Source organism: Chroicocephalus ridibundus, chromosome 3, assembly GCF_963924245.1.
Source record: "Chroicocephalus ridibundus chromosome 3, bChrRid1.1, whole genome shotgun sequence".
NCBI lineage: Eukaryota > Metazoa > Chordata > Aves > Charadriiformes > Laridae > Chroicocephalus > Chroicocephalus ridibundus.
The window spans coordinates 65,058,732-65,072,962 of NC_086286.1; the positions used below are offsets into that span (position 1 = coordinate 65,058,732).

At 43.7% G+C, this 14,231-nt stretch overlaps 1 protein-coding gene and 1 non-coding gene across 3 annotated transcripts in view; one reads left to right on the forward strand and one right to left on the reverse strand.

Annotated features, from left to right (window-relative positions):
• The window catches only part of ARFGEF3 (ARFGEF family member 3), a 99,970-nt gene extending 87,624 nt beyond the window's left edge, over positions 1-12,346 (reverse strand). For both annotated transcript variants that reach the window (XM_063329493.1, XM_063329492.1), the window contains exons 1-2: positions 12,008-12,346; positions 10,774-10,825 (exon numbers count right to left, since the gene is read on the reverse strand). In XM_063329493.1, coding sequence (XP_063185563.1) covers positions 10,774-10,825; positions 12,008-12,092 — 137 coding nt within the window. In that variant the 5' untranslated portion in view covers positions 12,093-12,346. The remainder of the gene's footprint in view (positions 1-10,773; positions 10,826-12,007) is intronic.
• Positions 11,067-11,169, forward strand: LOC134514019 (U6 spliceosomal RNA). Its single transcript, XR_010070606.1, has one exon. It is a non-coding gene; the product is annotated as a U6 spliceosomal RNA (small nuclear RNA).
• Positions 12,347-14,231: the final 1,885 nt, after the last annotated feature.

Here is a 14,231-nt window from a genome sequence, read left to right on the forward strand (position 1 = left end):
TCATGCAAATGGTGATAACCATATTAATTTTCAGAAATAGGATTAAAAATAAAGAAAGATTAAAAATAAAATATCTCTCTGCATTATCTTCCCCCTCAAAATTATGTAGGAGAAGCAAATTCAGCACCTCAGGGCCTTATCAGCCTGTAATTTGCATTCCATAGCATAATTCACAGCACAGTCAAAGAAGAGATAAGAATTTGATTCACAGCTGTTGCCGTTTTCTGATATGCTGTTTGTTAGGCAGGAACAGTCGTAGCCAGAGTCTGACATTTTTCAGTCAGAGTCACACTGACAGCAAGGAAATGCTCCTCAGTCTTAGCTGCTTAAAATGAACAAAGTATCACTGCATGTAACTCCATTAGCCTCATTTACTCAAGCAGAAAAAAGTTGGCCCACCATGAGAAAACAAATGGTAAAGATGAATTCCCAAAATTCTGGAGGTACTCCCAGCTGTTACTTTTACACAAACCAAAGAGAAAAATATACTTCCCCTATACAAAAACGGATGATTTAATTTGTGTAAAACAAATTCCGGCAGTGTATATACAAACACACATACATATAAAAGTAGAAATATCCATAACTTTTCTTTTCCTGTGCTAGCTTAGAGAACATTGATAAAAGACTCCAACAACTTTATGGTTCATAATGGAAATACTTAAAATATGGAGGAGGAACAGGAAACAAATACATCCTTTTTCAAGCAACAGCACTTCAAGAAGAAAGGAGATTTTAAATTTTTGCTCACATTCTGGAGAAATGACTAATTTTATCTACAGTAGAAATACGACTGTCCCACTTACAAAGAGTATTACAGTTGAGCTCAGAGAGAAATTTGGAGCTTGCAGCATATAAATATAGGGCAAGTTCTCACGCCTCCACAATGCAGGAAAACAGACCAGAGGACTACAACAGATCCCTCCAGCACTAAAGTTTGTATCTCTATACAAATACAAGTTTGTTGGTAGTACTTAAGAGACCTCTTAGAGCAACAGAATAAAAGATAAAATCTGAAGTCTTCCAGTTGGAACCCTCCCTTTCAAGAAAAAAAGCCAACAATAAATTATGATGCTGTACCACTACAAGATGATCATGCACTGTTAGACAACTTTGGTGCTACAGCGCTACCTAAGAATGAACAAGCAGTCAGTGTTGCAGTTTACAGGTCCTGAAAAAAAAAAAACAAAACCCAAAAAACAGTTGAGACTGCTGTTGTACTATGTTAACATAAATTCTGATGTGCTTTAGCAGGGACAGGATTTTGTTACAGTTACTCACAAGCATAGAGACACCTATGTGCGTGTTTCCCATGTCAACAGATTTGCCTCTCACATAACCAGGTGAGGCTCCACCTTTACTAATAACTTCATAATTTTTGACTTAGCCAAGTCAGGTTGGATGGGGCTCTGAGCAACCTGATCTAGTTGAAGATGTCCCTGCTCACTGCTGGGGAGATAGACTAGATGACCTTTGAAGGCCCCTTCCAACCCAAACTATTCTATGATTTTAATTTTTCTTCCTCACTACTTGTGGCTTCTTTTTTTAAAAAAAAAATATATATATTTTTTTTTTCTCACTACACAGTATAAAACTCTTCACTTTTATCGAGTTGCAATGGAAAGGCTTCTTTTTATATGACTGGATGTTTCTCTCCTTTTCTTTCCGTATCTGATTCTCTCTCACCTTGGCTGCTGACAACAGCTCTCTCTTGGAGTTCCCTCTGGGCCTCCCTTCTAGCTCAGCATTTCCTTTTTCCATCATCTTTGCTTCATGCATTCCCCTCTTCCCTTGACTGCTTTTCCTTTTCAAACCAAGATACAAAGTAATCACTTCACCCAACGCTGAAGTGAACCTGCCTCTGAAAGGAAGCACAGGAGTTGCTTATCAGAGGACGCTTAATGACATAGGGAAAAGGAAGTGAAGAATAATGCCTAAATGTAACTTCATACAGTTAGTTAGCTAGAACCTTAACAATTTTTCAACCTGGAACATTGAATGAGATTGCACTTTAATACTGCTTGGTATTAAGAGAGTGACACAGTAGCATTTCTAGTTTTTGTTATTTACATATTCTCCAAGAGAAATGGATTTGCCATAACAGCAGAACCGTAGCTCTATTCACAGGAAAGGCAAATGTGAACAATTTAATCTTCCATCCAGCCTAATGCAGCCGAGACCACAGAATTCATGCAATCGTAATTAAATAGCTCAGCACAGTCACTCAGCTGGAGAGCATTTCTAAGGTCATTTGCTCCTTTGCTATACTCGCTAATAACATCTTGATTTCAACACAAACACAAAGTTCCTAGATAGGAGCCTGATATTGTTGTCGAGATGAAACTGAAACAGAACAAAAGAAAAAAACATAAGCACACAATGTACCTTTGCTTGAGAGGAAAGGAAGAGAGACAAAAGATTCTACATAGTATTAAAGTGGACAAGGCCAAAATAATAATCAGGATGCTTCCAGTCTCCAAAGCTGTAGTGTAATCTCTCTGTGACACGTTATCATCACTCTCCCTAGAACATCCACCCCAGTACATTTTCGCCCTTTGTGCACAAGGTATGACAGCCACTTACTAACTCTGCTCTTAAAGAACTTGATGACACATGTAAACCTCAGAAGGTCTTAATTATAAAGCAATCTGTATCCTTTTGGTGATTTTATTGATTATCATTTGAAGCACAGCATGAAGATGAGGTGAGGAGCAGAGTATCTACCCTTAGTGTACATCTCCTGGCCTGAGGCAAAGCACACACTGGACTTGATCAGCCTACAATTTTGAAAGCTTATCAAGCTGTTTCATGAAACCTCTCTTCTCTGTATTTGGTAAGCCCAAAAGGGAAACTGAGTATTTTTACAGTGAAAACGTTTTTCTTTCAAAATTTTAGCACACTGAAAACACCAAATAAAGCATCTTACGAGAATTAAACTTTCATCGAGAAATTTTGCAATGCTGGAATGGGGTAGGATTGAGGGGAAAAAAGAGACACAGAAGTACTATAGCATGGACATCTTGCAAATGATTTTATTTTCTCCATTACAGCTGGATGGCCTAGAGTTAGTTACAAAACAGTTTGATGGAGAAATAGGAGGATGAGGTATATTTCTGGTCATTACTAGTTACATTTTGAAGGCTAATGCTGCAATCTGCAATTCCATTCAGCTTTCACAGCAGTGCAATGCTAAATCTTGACAGACCTAAGGGATGGTTGTTAAAAATACCCCCACATTTGCAATGCATTATGTCATTTTATACTCACTGCACCTTAGCATATTCAATTTCTTAAGCAAACAAACATTCAAGGAAACCAAAAGGTAGTGTATTTCCTGCAGCTTTGTTACATTTCATGGAATGTAAATAAAAGAACTGTGAGAAAAGACTTTTATTATTCCCACTCACCCCTTCATTTTCAAAACAAAGAAAAGTCATGACTTGCCCAGCATCACACAAAGAGCACAGCAGAGTCAAGCCTCATTTAGAAGGAAAACAGTCCTCTCAGTTTCAGTGCCACTTCTCTTCTTCCATCCCCCAGTTTCCCAGCCCAACCATATCTCATTCTCTAAGGCAATTATAAACAGCCTCCCAATGTTCTCACTTTCTTCTCCTTTGCAAGCACTAGAAGTGATCAGACGTTTAAAACAAAAACAAACACTGTATCCCATTATCATCCTTAGACCCTTAGGGCAATATATCAGCTGCATTTGTTGTTAGAAATTAGACAAACACTCAAAACTATGGCTGCTCTCATCATTTATTGGTGCTATTCCTGTACTGAAAGAATTACATACATCCCACAGTAACTGTATGTTGGGAGTTAACTCCAACAGGCAGCTGAGCCCCCTCCAGCTGCTCCACACTCCCACCCTACCAGCTCCTATGAAGGAAATCAACTCTATCCCACCCAAAACCAGTAAATACACTGTGGGCTTTGGTCACAAATATAGACTGGACTTTCAGAATAATCCATAAAAGGTACAAAGACCCAAGGCAGTGGTGAATATCAAGGTTTACTATTACTAAGAATGTCAGGAAGGGCAGAAAGTTAGTTTCAGAAAGAAGCAAGCACTACCCTTTAAAAAAAATAAAACAAAACAAAACCCCACACAAATCCACAGATAAGACTAATAGAAATAATTTTTCAGAAACTATGTACCATTTCCCATGACAATACCAAGCCTTCTTTGATGCCTTCAAGAGCCATAACCCCTGGCTGACAGGTTTTTAGGGGACTCATAGATCTAGAGGTCTTACAACACTTTTGCAATCTTGTCTTGACAACAAGAGTTCAGATGTGCATGATGGAAACTAACCCTATACACCCTTTTCTTCTTCAACACTGCTATCTTTTGGGGTCCCAGAACAGATGCAAAGTTCTGCCGGGATAAAAATACCTGCCCATCAGACAAGAAATAGGGTCAGCTATATATCCCAGAGTAAACATACGGATTGATCCAAATACTGCATCAGACAGTGACACACTGCCTTTCTAAATATGAATCTCCTCCTCACCCATCCCCCAACATTAGAACTAGGAATATAACGTTTTAAATCAAGACCAGAGCATATACACCATTCAAAACACCAAATGAGCTACAAAAATATGCCCAGAAGCCTGGATCCAGCCTGTGAACTGCCAACACAGGAGATGCAGCTCAGCAGTCCACGCTGCCACTAGAATCTCTTCTTGGCTGGATGCCTGACAGGGAACTCATCATCCACTTGCTGAATGCCAGATAGCAACTGTGTAATGGTTGAGCAGCATGAGTCACATATCCAGCAGTCAGGTTCAGGAGGAAAGCACACAAGTACTTAATGCCAGGTGTCTGAGGCAGCAAAGCAGGAAGCAAAGTGTTTTAAAAATGAGAAAGACTAAAATAGAGAGAGGTACGCTAAAAACACCCCTCCAGAAAAACCTTCAGTCCTTCCTCTCTCCCTGCTCCTTTCTTATGGTCAAGGGGGATCTGCTATATATAGTAGCTTCCCTATCCACTCTCTCCCAGTAGAAAGCAACTAACAGAAATTATGAGCAAAATACATGGGAGAAAAATTAAATCATTGTGAAGAAATATTTGTGGTTTCATAGAGAAGCCCCAATGCATCCCAGGCCTCAAGATTCTTTAAGCGGATGACTTATCTGCAAAGTTAAGTGGATTGATGTCTCTATGGCTTGGATGTTTGGTGATGATCACACCACACTTACTGCTTTTATTATTTGTTGAGCACATGTAAGCTAAAATGAGTGAGCATGTTGTTTTATTTAAGAGTTTGTAAGCTGCAGCTACTTCTCAAGAAGTACGTCAGATGCAAAGCTAGAGATGCAAAAATAAATGGCAGAGTAGAATTACCAATTTCACCCCCAAATTCCCATGACTACAGGAAAAAAAAACCAAAACAAAATGCAAGGAGGATAGATATTTCAGACTTCAGCTGAGCTTAAGGTTTACTTCTGTTCCTGAGTGCTCTTCATTGTACCGGCTTCCTGAAGTTCACAAATTGCTCTCAAAAACTAGCACCAAGATGAACAGAGGTGGGACACAAACAGGAGAGACAGAACTGGACACAAACTGGTTATTACAGAGGACCCTGCTCACTGCTGACTTCTGACTTCCCAGCTCAAATCTCCAGAAATAAATATTGGCTATTTTTGAAAGGCCAATGTGAAATACCAGAGGGATGCAAGCTTTTGCAGTAATGAACATAAGAACTGATAACCAACACAAACAGGGCTTGGAAATGCCTAGCAACTCTGAAAGCCAAGGCCCGTATCCGTGCAATTAGGCACACAGAATTGGTGCCTTCAAGGCTTGAGCCTGTACCTCCATTTCATTTCAATTACTTTCTGCAATTTTTCAGTACAGAGATGTGCAGTGTGCAGATACGTTGAAGAGGTAACTAAGCATTTGGAAAGCCTTTCTGGTTCATCTTTGAAGAAGGAATGTAAATTACATCATTACTATGCCAGGACACTTTACCCATCAACATGTCTTATGGCCATTACTTTAAAGTCCACAGGAGAAACTTTAAGATGGCACGAACAGCAGTTTATAATATTGAGAATCTTGTCTATGCATCTTCTGCACTCACTCACATTTCTCTGAGAGTAAAGAGGCAACAGCCACACAAGCGTCACAGAACAGCTCAAACTCAGGTCTGCAGTGATGCTTCTGCTGCATTGACAAAAGAGTAAAAACATATTTTGCCATTGCTATGGTCAGAACAAAAGAAAAGGAGTGACAGGATAGTAGAAAGACCTGGAAACTACAGAAAATGTCTTAGAACTATTAAAAAGTCTCTTTAGGATAATAAAAAAAATAAATTGCTAATGAAGAATGGCAGAGATGTAGTGAGACATTCTGTATATAAGATCCCAGGTTCCAGTAAGGACAGAAACACCAAAACACAATAGCTAAGCTACCCACCAAGCCACAGCCTCCCTCAAAAGGCCCAATCACCCTCCTCTTTACAGTACCAAGTCTGTGCTGACAGAAAGCCACTAAGTTTTATATAGCCTATAAGGCATGACTTAATTGCATAAAGCATTCCAAGAAATTCTCATATAACCAAGTTTTTTCAAAGCACTATGTGACTGGCAAGTGCTGTCTAGTCTCCTATTTCATCCTCCGATCTGTATATAATCCTCATAAGTATTAAACTGCTCTGATCAAACGTTTTCTTTCAAGGTGCATTTTCTTGTGTCTGTTTGGTTACCTTTTATGGATCGCCTCTAAAATCAGAATGGAGAAACTGGCCAGGAAATAGCCAAGAAGAGAGACTTGCTCAGTGTAGGTGGTTGGCCTTAGGGCAGAATTTGTCATTTTGAAAATACTGAAGTGAATGTGGCCCAACTTAGCAGAAAACAATTGTTTGCTGGCAGACAACATTAAGCTCTCTTAAGCTATTTTCCATGTGATCAATTCTCCAATTAAAACACCACATCAATTCCTTCTATCTAATTCATTATTTATAAGTCATCCATCCAGCCTTCTCACACACTTAGTAATTTTCACAACACCTGTTCATCAGAGACAAACATCATACTAGGCAGGCAACAATGGAGCGGTTACCAATGGGTTACGTGACTCCCCCTTCTCAGGAATTCACAGGACTTCTACAGCAACACCTTGAACTGACTTAAGGTCATTTTCATCCTGGTCCACTTTAATCTTCTTTACAATTCCATTCCCTGGCTCAATAGTCTGATCACAATTTAACCCACTGAAGAAGCACACACATATTCCTGTCTCAAGGCAGAGCTGATGTGACTCTATGGGGAAGCCTGAATTTGTTGGAGATTTGTATTTCTTTAGGAAGTGAGACATTTAAATAATGACCCCCACCAGAATTAATATGCAAGGTCATTAACTGGGATTTGGATTCATAAGTCCAATTAACATCAAAGGAAGCTGAACAGCAAAATAGTCTCATTTAGCTCCCTGAAGGTATACCCAACAGATCCCTATCAAACTAATTAAAGTATGACATTCCAGGCTGAATGTCCAGTCACTGCACTCCCTTGGGGCAAAAGTACCCCAGGTGCTCCCAAACATAGCAGGCACATGCGATCTAAGTGGCTACCAGACAAGTGCTGGAAACAGCTCCCATAGAAATGCTACAGCTGAACCCCCTAACTAATTGCACGGACTTCTGGAAACTATCATGCAGCCTGCCTGGCGCCCAGTAACAGAAGCCCAACACAAGAGAGGAAGCTATGGATAGGTCAGGAGCAAGCCAGAACATAGAAGTCATCTACCCCAACAGTACGGTGGAGATAAGCAGTAGCTGATATAACACACGTAAAAACCTCTGAACTCAACTAGTCATAGTCTGAGGAAATTCAAAGAGATAACTTGTCCTTCCCATTCTCACACTAGGATCACCATCCTAAAAGAAAACATTATAAAGAACCTCTACTCATCTTGAACTGTGGTTTCAAAACCAGTAAATGGCCTTTTACTTTTTAAGGGGAATAAAAGGGAGTATGCAGTTTACACCTTCTCCTTCGCATGAGCAGATCTCATTCTTCAGTTCCAGAAGGAAAAAGGACTTAAGTAAGGACATGGCCATCCTGTTAAACAGCAGTAACACCAGCACAACTTGCTTGTGGAAGCCAGATGCTGCTTTGTGGAGAAATAGAAACAATCCTGATTGGGGTACTTACTAGATTCACTATTTCTGAAAAGAGACAGTATCTATCTCAACTGGACACAGCAGATCATGAATCCATCTCCCATTCTTATGCAGCATAGATGTGCCCTAGAGCATTAACTTCCCCAAATACACTGTAGAGAATGCTGATATACCTTTCTTGTATTCAGCACATACTAAGGACACACCAAACTTTCCTACAAAACAAGTTGGAGCATTTTCCTTGCCACGCAGTACTCTAAATACTCATTCAGATGTTGCTCTTGGAAGAGACCTCACAAATATGTAATTTTCTCATGCCAACTATTTGGCACACTGCCTTTAACACTTTCAGTATGCTATCGCTATGGATCTTGGATCCAAGTTGTGGATTAGGGTCACCTGGTAGAAAGATCATACGTACCTTCACTCTAACTCTAATATCATGGAATACTTCAGACCATATTCCCAGGCTTTGTCACTACACCCAAAAATACTACAGCAGAAAGGGTGAATGGCAGATTCAAAGTGGATGAGAAGCCAGGGGCTGATCAGTGTTACAGCAGACGATGCAATCTGCACCTGAGATGAAAGCAGGAAAGGGACACGGTCAGGATTCTCCATCCTGCACCCGTCTTGGCCATATTTCTGGTCACTGACATTGCTCTGTTTCAAGGCTATTCTTTTACAGTGTTAGGAACAAAGCCATCACAGTGCTGTTTAACAACCACCAAGCAAAGATGAACTTTTATCTAATTTACACATCATGCAGGTGAACTGCAGCCCAAGATGTGGCCCGGTGTGCTGATCCGGAGTTTGGCAGTAGCTTTTTAGCAGAGAATGAAGAATAAGCTCAGAGTATGTGTGACAGCAACAACTCCCACACCATCCGAGGTTGTGTGTCAGAACCATATCAAGAACCCCACAACCAAAGCTTTTATTCAGATTCTCTAGTGCAAAACATCCAGTAATACTGACTGCATTGTTACTGACAAGTCTAACGTTAAGAGCTTACTTCATCATAGCTACACCTGTGAAGGTATTAGCTTTATTCAAAAAGTCTAGGATTTACAGTGGAAAAAACCCACCCAACTAAAATACAACATTAAGAACATTGGAGGAAGAGGAGAAAAAGGCAGGCGTATCTGTAAAGAGGCAGTAGGCAAGTAAAAAGGCAAGAAATGTTGTAACAGCTAACTACCAAATTCATAGGGAATGAGAACAGAACTTTAAAACAGAGACACCATACGCTGTATTAAAGAAGGGTGATAAACGGAAAGATAAGGAGCCACGTTTTCTCCAACCACAGTGCCAAGTAAACATAACCTAATTCTAATGGAACTACCGGGGAATTGCTCACCCAGCTGTTCTCAGCTACCCAACCTGTGTTGGAAACGCATGTGTCTGGCACCGGTCACGTCAGACCTGAGCTACATCCATTCCCCATTGACTTGAGGTCCCTTGTGGACCGCAGCTGACAAGATTTTAGAGCAGCAAAAGAAGTGCTCTTATTCCTTCCCTATTTGGTGACTGCTCTGGAATAACTAGCTCTTCAATCCCTGATTTTCCGTGCACAAAGCTGCACCAAGCATATCTGAAATGAGCAGTGGGGACTAATTAGGTAATAAAAATACTCCCAGGAGAGTAATATTGCGGTAAGAAAGTGTCACCTCTGGCAGCAGCTAATAGAGGTTATCTAGGAGGACTACAGGACAGGCCAAATTTATAGCAACACTCCTACGTACTCTCTTATAAACTCAGTCATCTCTGACTAAAGTACTTCTGAATAAGAAGGGGTACCTTTGCATCTGATAGGCTTCAATCTATTTCTTCCACGGATTTGTTGAGGTGCTTTTTGAACCCATGCAAACTTTTAGCATCCATTACATTCTCTAATACTAGGCAAGCCTAAGCATTTCACACCTTAACTATATGCTGTGTGAAATAGTGTCCTCCTGTTTTGAACACTGCACTTGCTAGTTTCTTTTGATGCTTCCTAACGGTTCTGTCAGAAGGGACAGTGTATTATTTTGCCTATTTGCTTTCTTCATAGCAATGAGAATTTCCAAAACGAGCCTACAAATGAAAGCAGTGCCACCTCCCCCATTTTATAGATGTGCAAATGGAGGCAGGAAGAAAGGAGGCGGCTTAGTCAAGATAACCTAGTAGGCTAAAGGAAGAAGTAGGCATAGAAACTATATTATTTTAGGTCCTATCCAGTGTCCTAGCTATATGACAATATAACCTTTCAGTTGCTAGAATATTTATTTTCAGTAAACAAAAACTGATCTAGATTTATAGGAAACAACCACACCGAGAAGCATCATCACTTATACTGAAGGCTGTAATTTACAGGGAAAACTCTTTAGACAGTAAGACAGCCCTCCTTTCTAACCAAGCATCACCATTATACACAGTCATGCCCATTTTAACAGGTTTTCTTACATTTCATTCATGGTTGGAGGCCAATGGTTCATCAGCAAATTATCCACTACTACCAGCCTAGATATGCCTACCTGCAAACTAAAGAAACCACATAGATTCAGCCCTCTCCTCTGTCTACCTCACTTTTAATTCAAATTTTTACTTCAATTTTACAAAAACTCACAGCTCCACAGGATTCAACATTAAAAGCTCTTACCTTAGCTGATATGGAGGTATCTTAATAGTAGCATCAGGAGAATCCAAGGTTTCTGTATAACCAAAGGAAACAACAGGGCTTTTAAAAGAAACTTGAGTTCAACCACAGAAATACATCTGGCTACAATCTCTGAACCAATGATGCTAAAGTTTGTACCTACTCCAGCTGACAGAACAACAATCACTGCTGTTCCAAGACTCCAAAGATTTGTATGAATCTATCAGGACACAAGGCGCCCAATGAGAAAGCACCTAGTACCATCTTTTACTCGGTGAACTCCCTTTCATATATCAGCACTTGGGCAGCACATATACTAAAACTGTAACAGTATAGAGGATATTAGCATGGCTGCTGCGCAAGGATAAAACACAATTAACAGAACATCAAGCTGAAAGACCAGCAATAAGACAGCAACAGGTATAAACTACCACAGATTGCTGTAACTATGCATGGATGAAAAATAATAATTGAAAGCAATTTTAAGTATCACAGTTACGCTGATGTAAGTTATGAGTCTTGCTGACTAGTGCTCCAGGTAGTTAGCATCAAAAGCACTTCAAGTCACAGCCAGTCTCTGAAAATGGATGGATGCCGAAATGTAGGTAAGCTCATATTCCCTTAAAAGAAGAACTCGTTTTATTGATCATCATTTCCATTATACAGCAAGGATAAAAGAGCTCGTGGAATCCAGTCAAAAAACCCCCCCAGCTTTTAAAATAGATACCCGAATGTAAGCCAGCAGTGAAAACTGTAGTGGAGGGGTTTTTACGATGATTTTGGGAGGAGTGGGGGGGTGTCTCTTAGAGAAAAGACACACACACACACACACGCACACCCCCAGCATACACAGAAACTGATAGCTACCGACACCCTTCTCTGCCTCGCAAGACCCACGAAGCAGACGCAGGAGGCAAGGAGGTGGCGGGGGACACGGATGCTCTCCGGCACCGCCAGCCCGTGCCCGCAGCCCCTTCCAGCGGCGCGGAGCTCCCGGGCATTTTGAACCGCCCGAGGCGCTCCGGTCCCTCCCCTCCCGCGGGAGCCTCAGCTCCCAGCGCCCAACAAGTTTGCGGAGGTCTCCCTGCCCCCGCCGCCAGCACCAAACCTCCCCGTCCCAGGCTCCTGCCCCGCACCGCTACGGGCACGGACGGGCCGTGCCCCGCTCCGCTCCCCCGCGGGCAGCCCGGCCGCGGCGGGGTCAGCCCAGCGCCGCTGCCCGCGTCCCCTCCCTTACCGATAGCCCAGGTGCAGCTCTCCTTGATGGCCCTGTGCTTGCTCCCCGACGCCTCCTTCTGCAGCTTTCGCAGGATTTCTTCCATCTTGCTTCCCGCGGGATGCTGGCGTAGCCGCGGGGGCAGAGGAGCGGGCAGCGAGGAAGAAGAGGAGGAGGAAGAGAAGGAGGAGAGCGGTGAGGGCGGCAGAAAGGTGCCGGGGCTGCCCCCGCCGCAGCCGTGCCTACGCGGGGACACTGCGCGGCACCCCGCGATCGCCCCGCCGCCGCTGATGAATCACGCCGAGCTCCATGGCGGGGACACGTCAGTTGTTGCCGCTGCGGAGTCCCTCCTCCTCCTCTCCCACCCTGGGCAGGCCCCGGTGGCGCAGCCGGGCGGGGGCCGGGGCTGGCCCCGCCCGCCGCGGGCACAGCCCGGCGGCTGCGGTCTCCCCCCTCCTCGGGAGTCCCTTCCCGGTGGCAGCAGCTGCCGCCGGCCGTGGAGGGCCTGCGGAGCGGAGCGCGGGGGAGACAGCGCCGCTGGACCCGGCCCCCGCGGCGGCAGCCGCCCCCGGGGGAAGAACACGGCGCGGGCAAGCGGCGGGCGGGCTGCGGCCTGGCCGGTTGCCATGGCGACCGGCGGCCTGGCCAGCGGGCGGGGGGGCGCCGGCAGCCCTTGCCTGCCCTCCCTCTGGAAGCGGGAGGGTGGGCTTGGTGGCTGCCTCCGGTTTAGGCTCAGCGGCTGCAGCCGGCGGACTCGCGGGGCCGGGCGGCGTGCCCGCGCCCGGGGCTGGGAGCCGCTTTCTGGGCTTTGCAGGCCTGGAGCGGGGAGCCTGCTCCCGGGCCCGCCCGGCCGCCCCGCCGGTGATGGCGGTCTGAGCCGTCAGGGCTGGATTCCTCTTCGCCAGCCCGGCGCTCCTCTCCAGGTTGTTCGGCCGCGGGGCAGCCCCTCTCTACCGCAGCGTCCTGCAGAGCCACACGGGGAGGGACGCAGGGAGTCAGGCCCGCACACCACTGTGCGTGCAGGTGCTGGTCACCCTGTGAAACTAGCGGGATCAAATAAATGGCTGTGACCCCTGCAGGATCTATACCTTTCTCCCCAGCAGGCAGGTGCAGAAGGTCATGACTCGACCTACTCGCCTGTGCCTTGAGAAGCAGTCGCGCCCCTGTGTCTCCCCAACAAGGCAGCCCCTGGGAGAGAGAGCAGCCACTCCGCTAGCTCAGACCTTCCTCCTCACGCCCCAAATGCTTTCTAGCCAGCAAAACTCCTGCCTTCCTCAGTTTGTTGTTTCACTGCCTTATCTCTAGGATAGGCTGCCTGCCCTTTTTGTGACTGCATCGGTTAATGTTAATTGAGTGTTTTAATGCTGTTGCCTTGTTGCAGAGTATCTCTCAAAAGATACAAGAGGAGAAACAGGATAGGAAAAGAAAAAGGCAGCAGATAAGAAAGGCAGTCCAGGTAGCAGCTGGCAGTATTAGCAGTTGTGTCTCCTACTGCTAATTGGAAGAGTACCAATTGTGAATTACCAGACAGAATATTGGCACCTGGTGAATCAGCCATAGCATTTCCCATAGGATATTGGGCTTTCAAAGGCTGTCCTTTATCCAAATACTTACAAGGGCTGATCCTACTTGTGTTCGGAAGTATAATGAATGCATAATCCGTAGTTGCATTTTAAGGCCAGAGTGTAAAACTTGTGTCTGAAGAAAAGGATTTAGAAAAATGCCAGAAAGGTTTGGAGGTGGATAAGGAATACTACAATACTAAGGATTAAAAAATAAAAGCTTTAAAAGAAAGACCATTAAGCTTCAGATTCCAGGGAGTAAACCAGCCTGTAAGAAACTGGAGGTAGTTTCCCAAAGTTTCTTATTTCTGACCATGCTCTGACACTTTTCTTGGAACGAACAACTGTTAATAACTAGTGGTCATGATTGTCAGTGAACCATGATGCCGTAAGTCAAGGCTTAAACTAAAGTGATGATGAATTTGATGAAATCGTTCCCCACCTATGTGCTTCCTCTTTATTCTGTGATGTTGCCTAGTGGAAATGAGCATGGGGGTTGGTTTCTGTTTTTTCAAGTCTTTAATTTTTTTTTTCCTGGGGGGAAAACAACAAAAAGGACTGTGATGGTGTTTGAGGTATTTTTAATGTAGAAACGATGTACCAGAGATCATTTGGACTGTGGAACACTGAAAGATAAATAATGTGTCTATTCATAGTAAATAATTAATTGCTTGTTTTCAGGA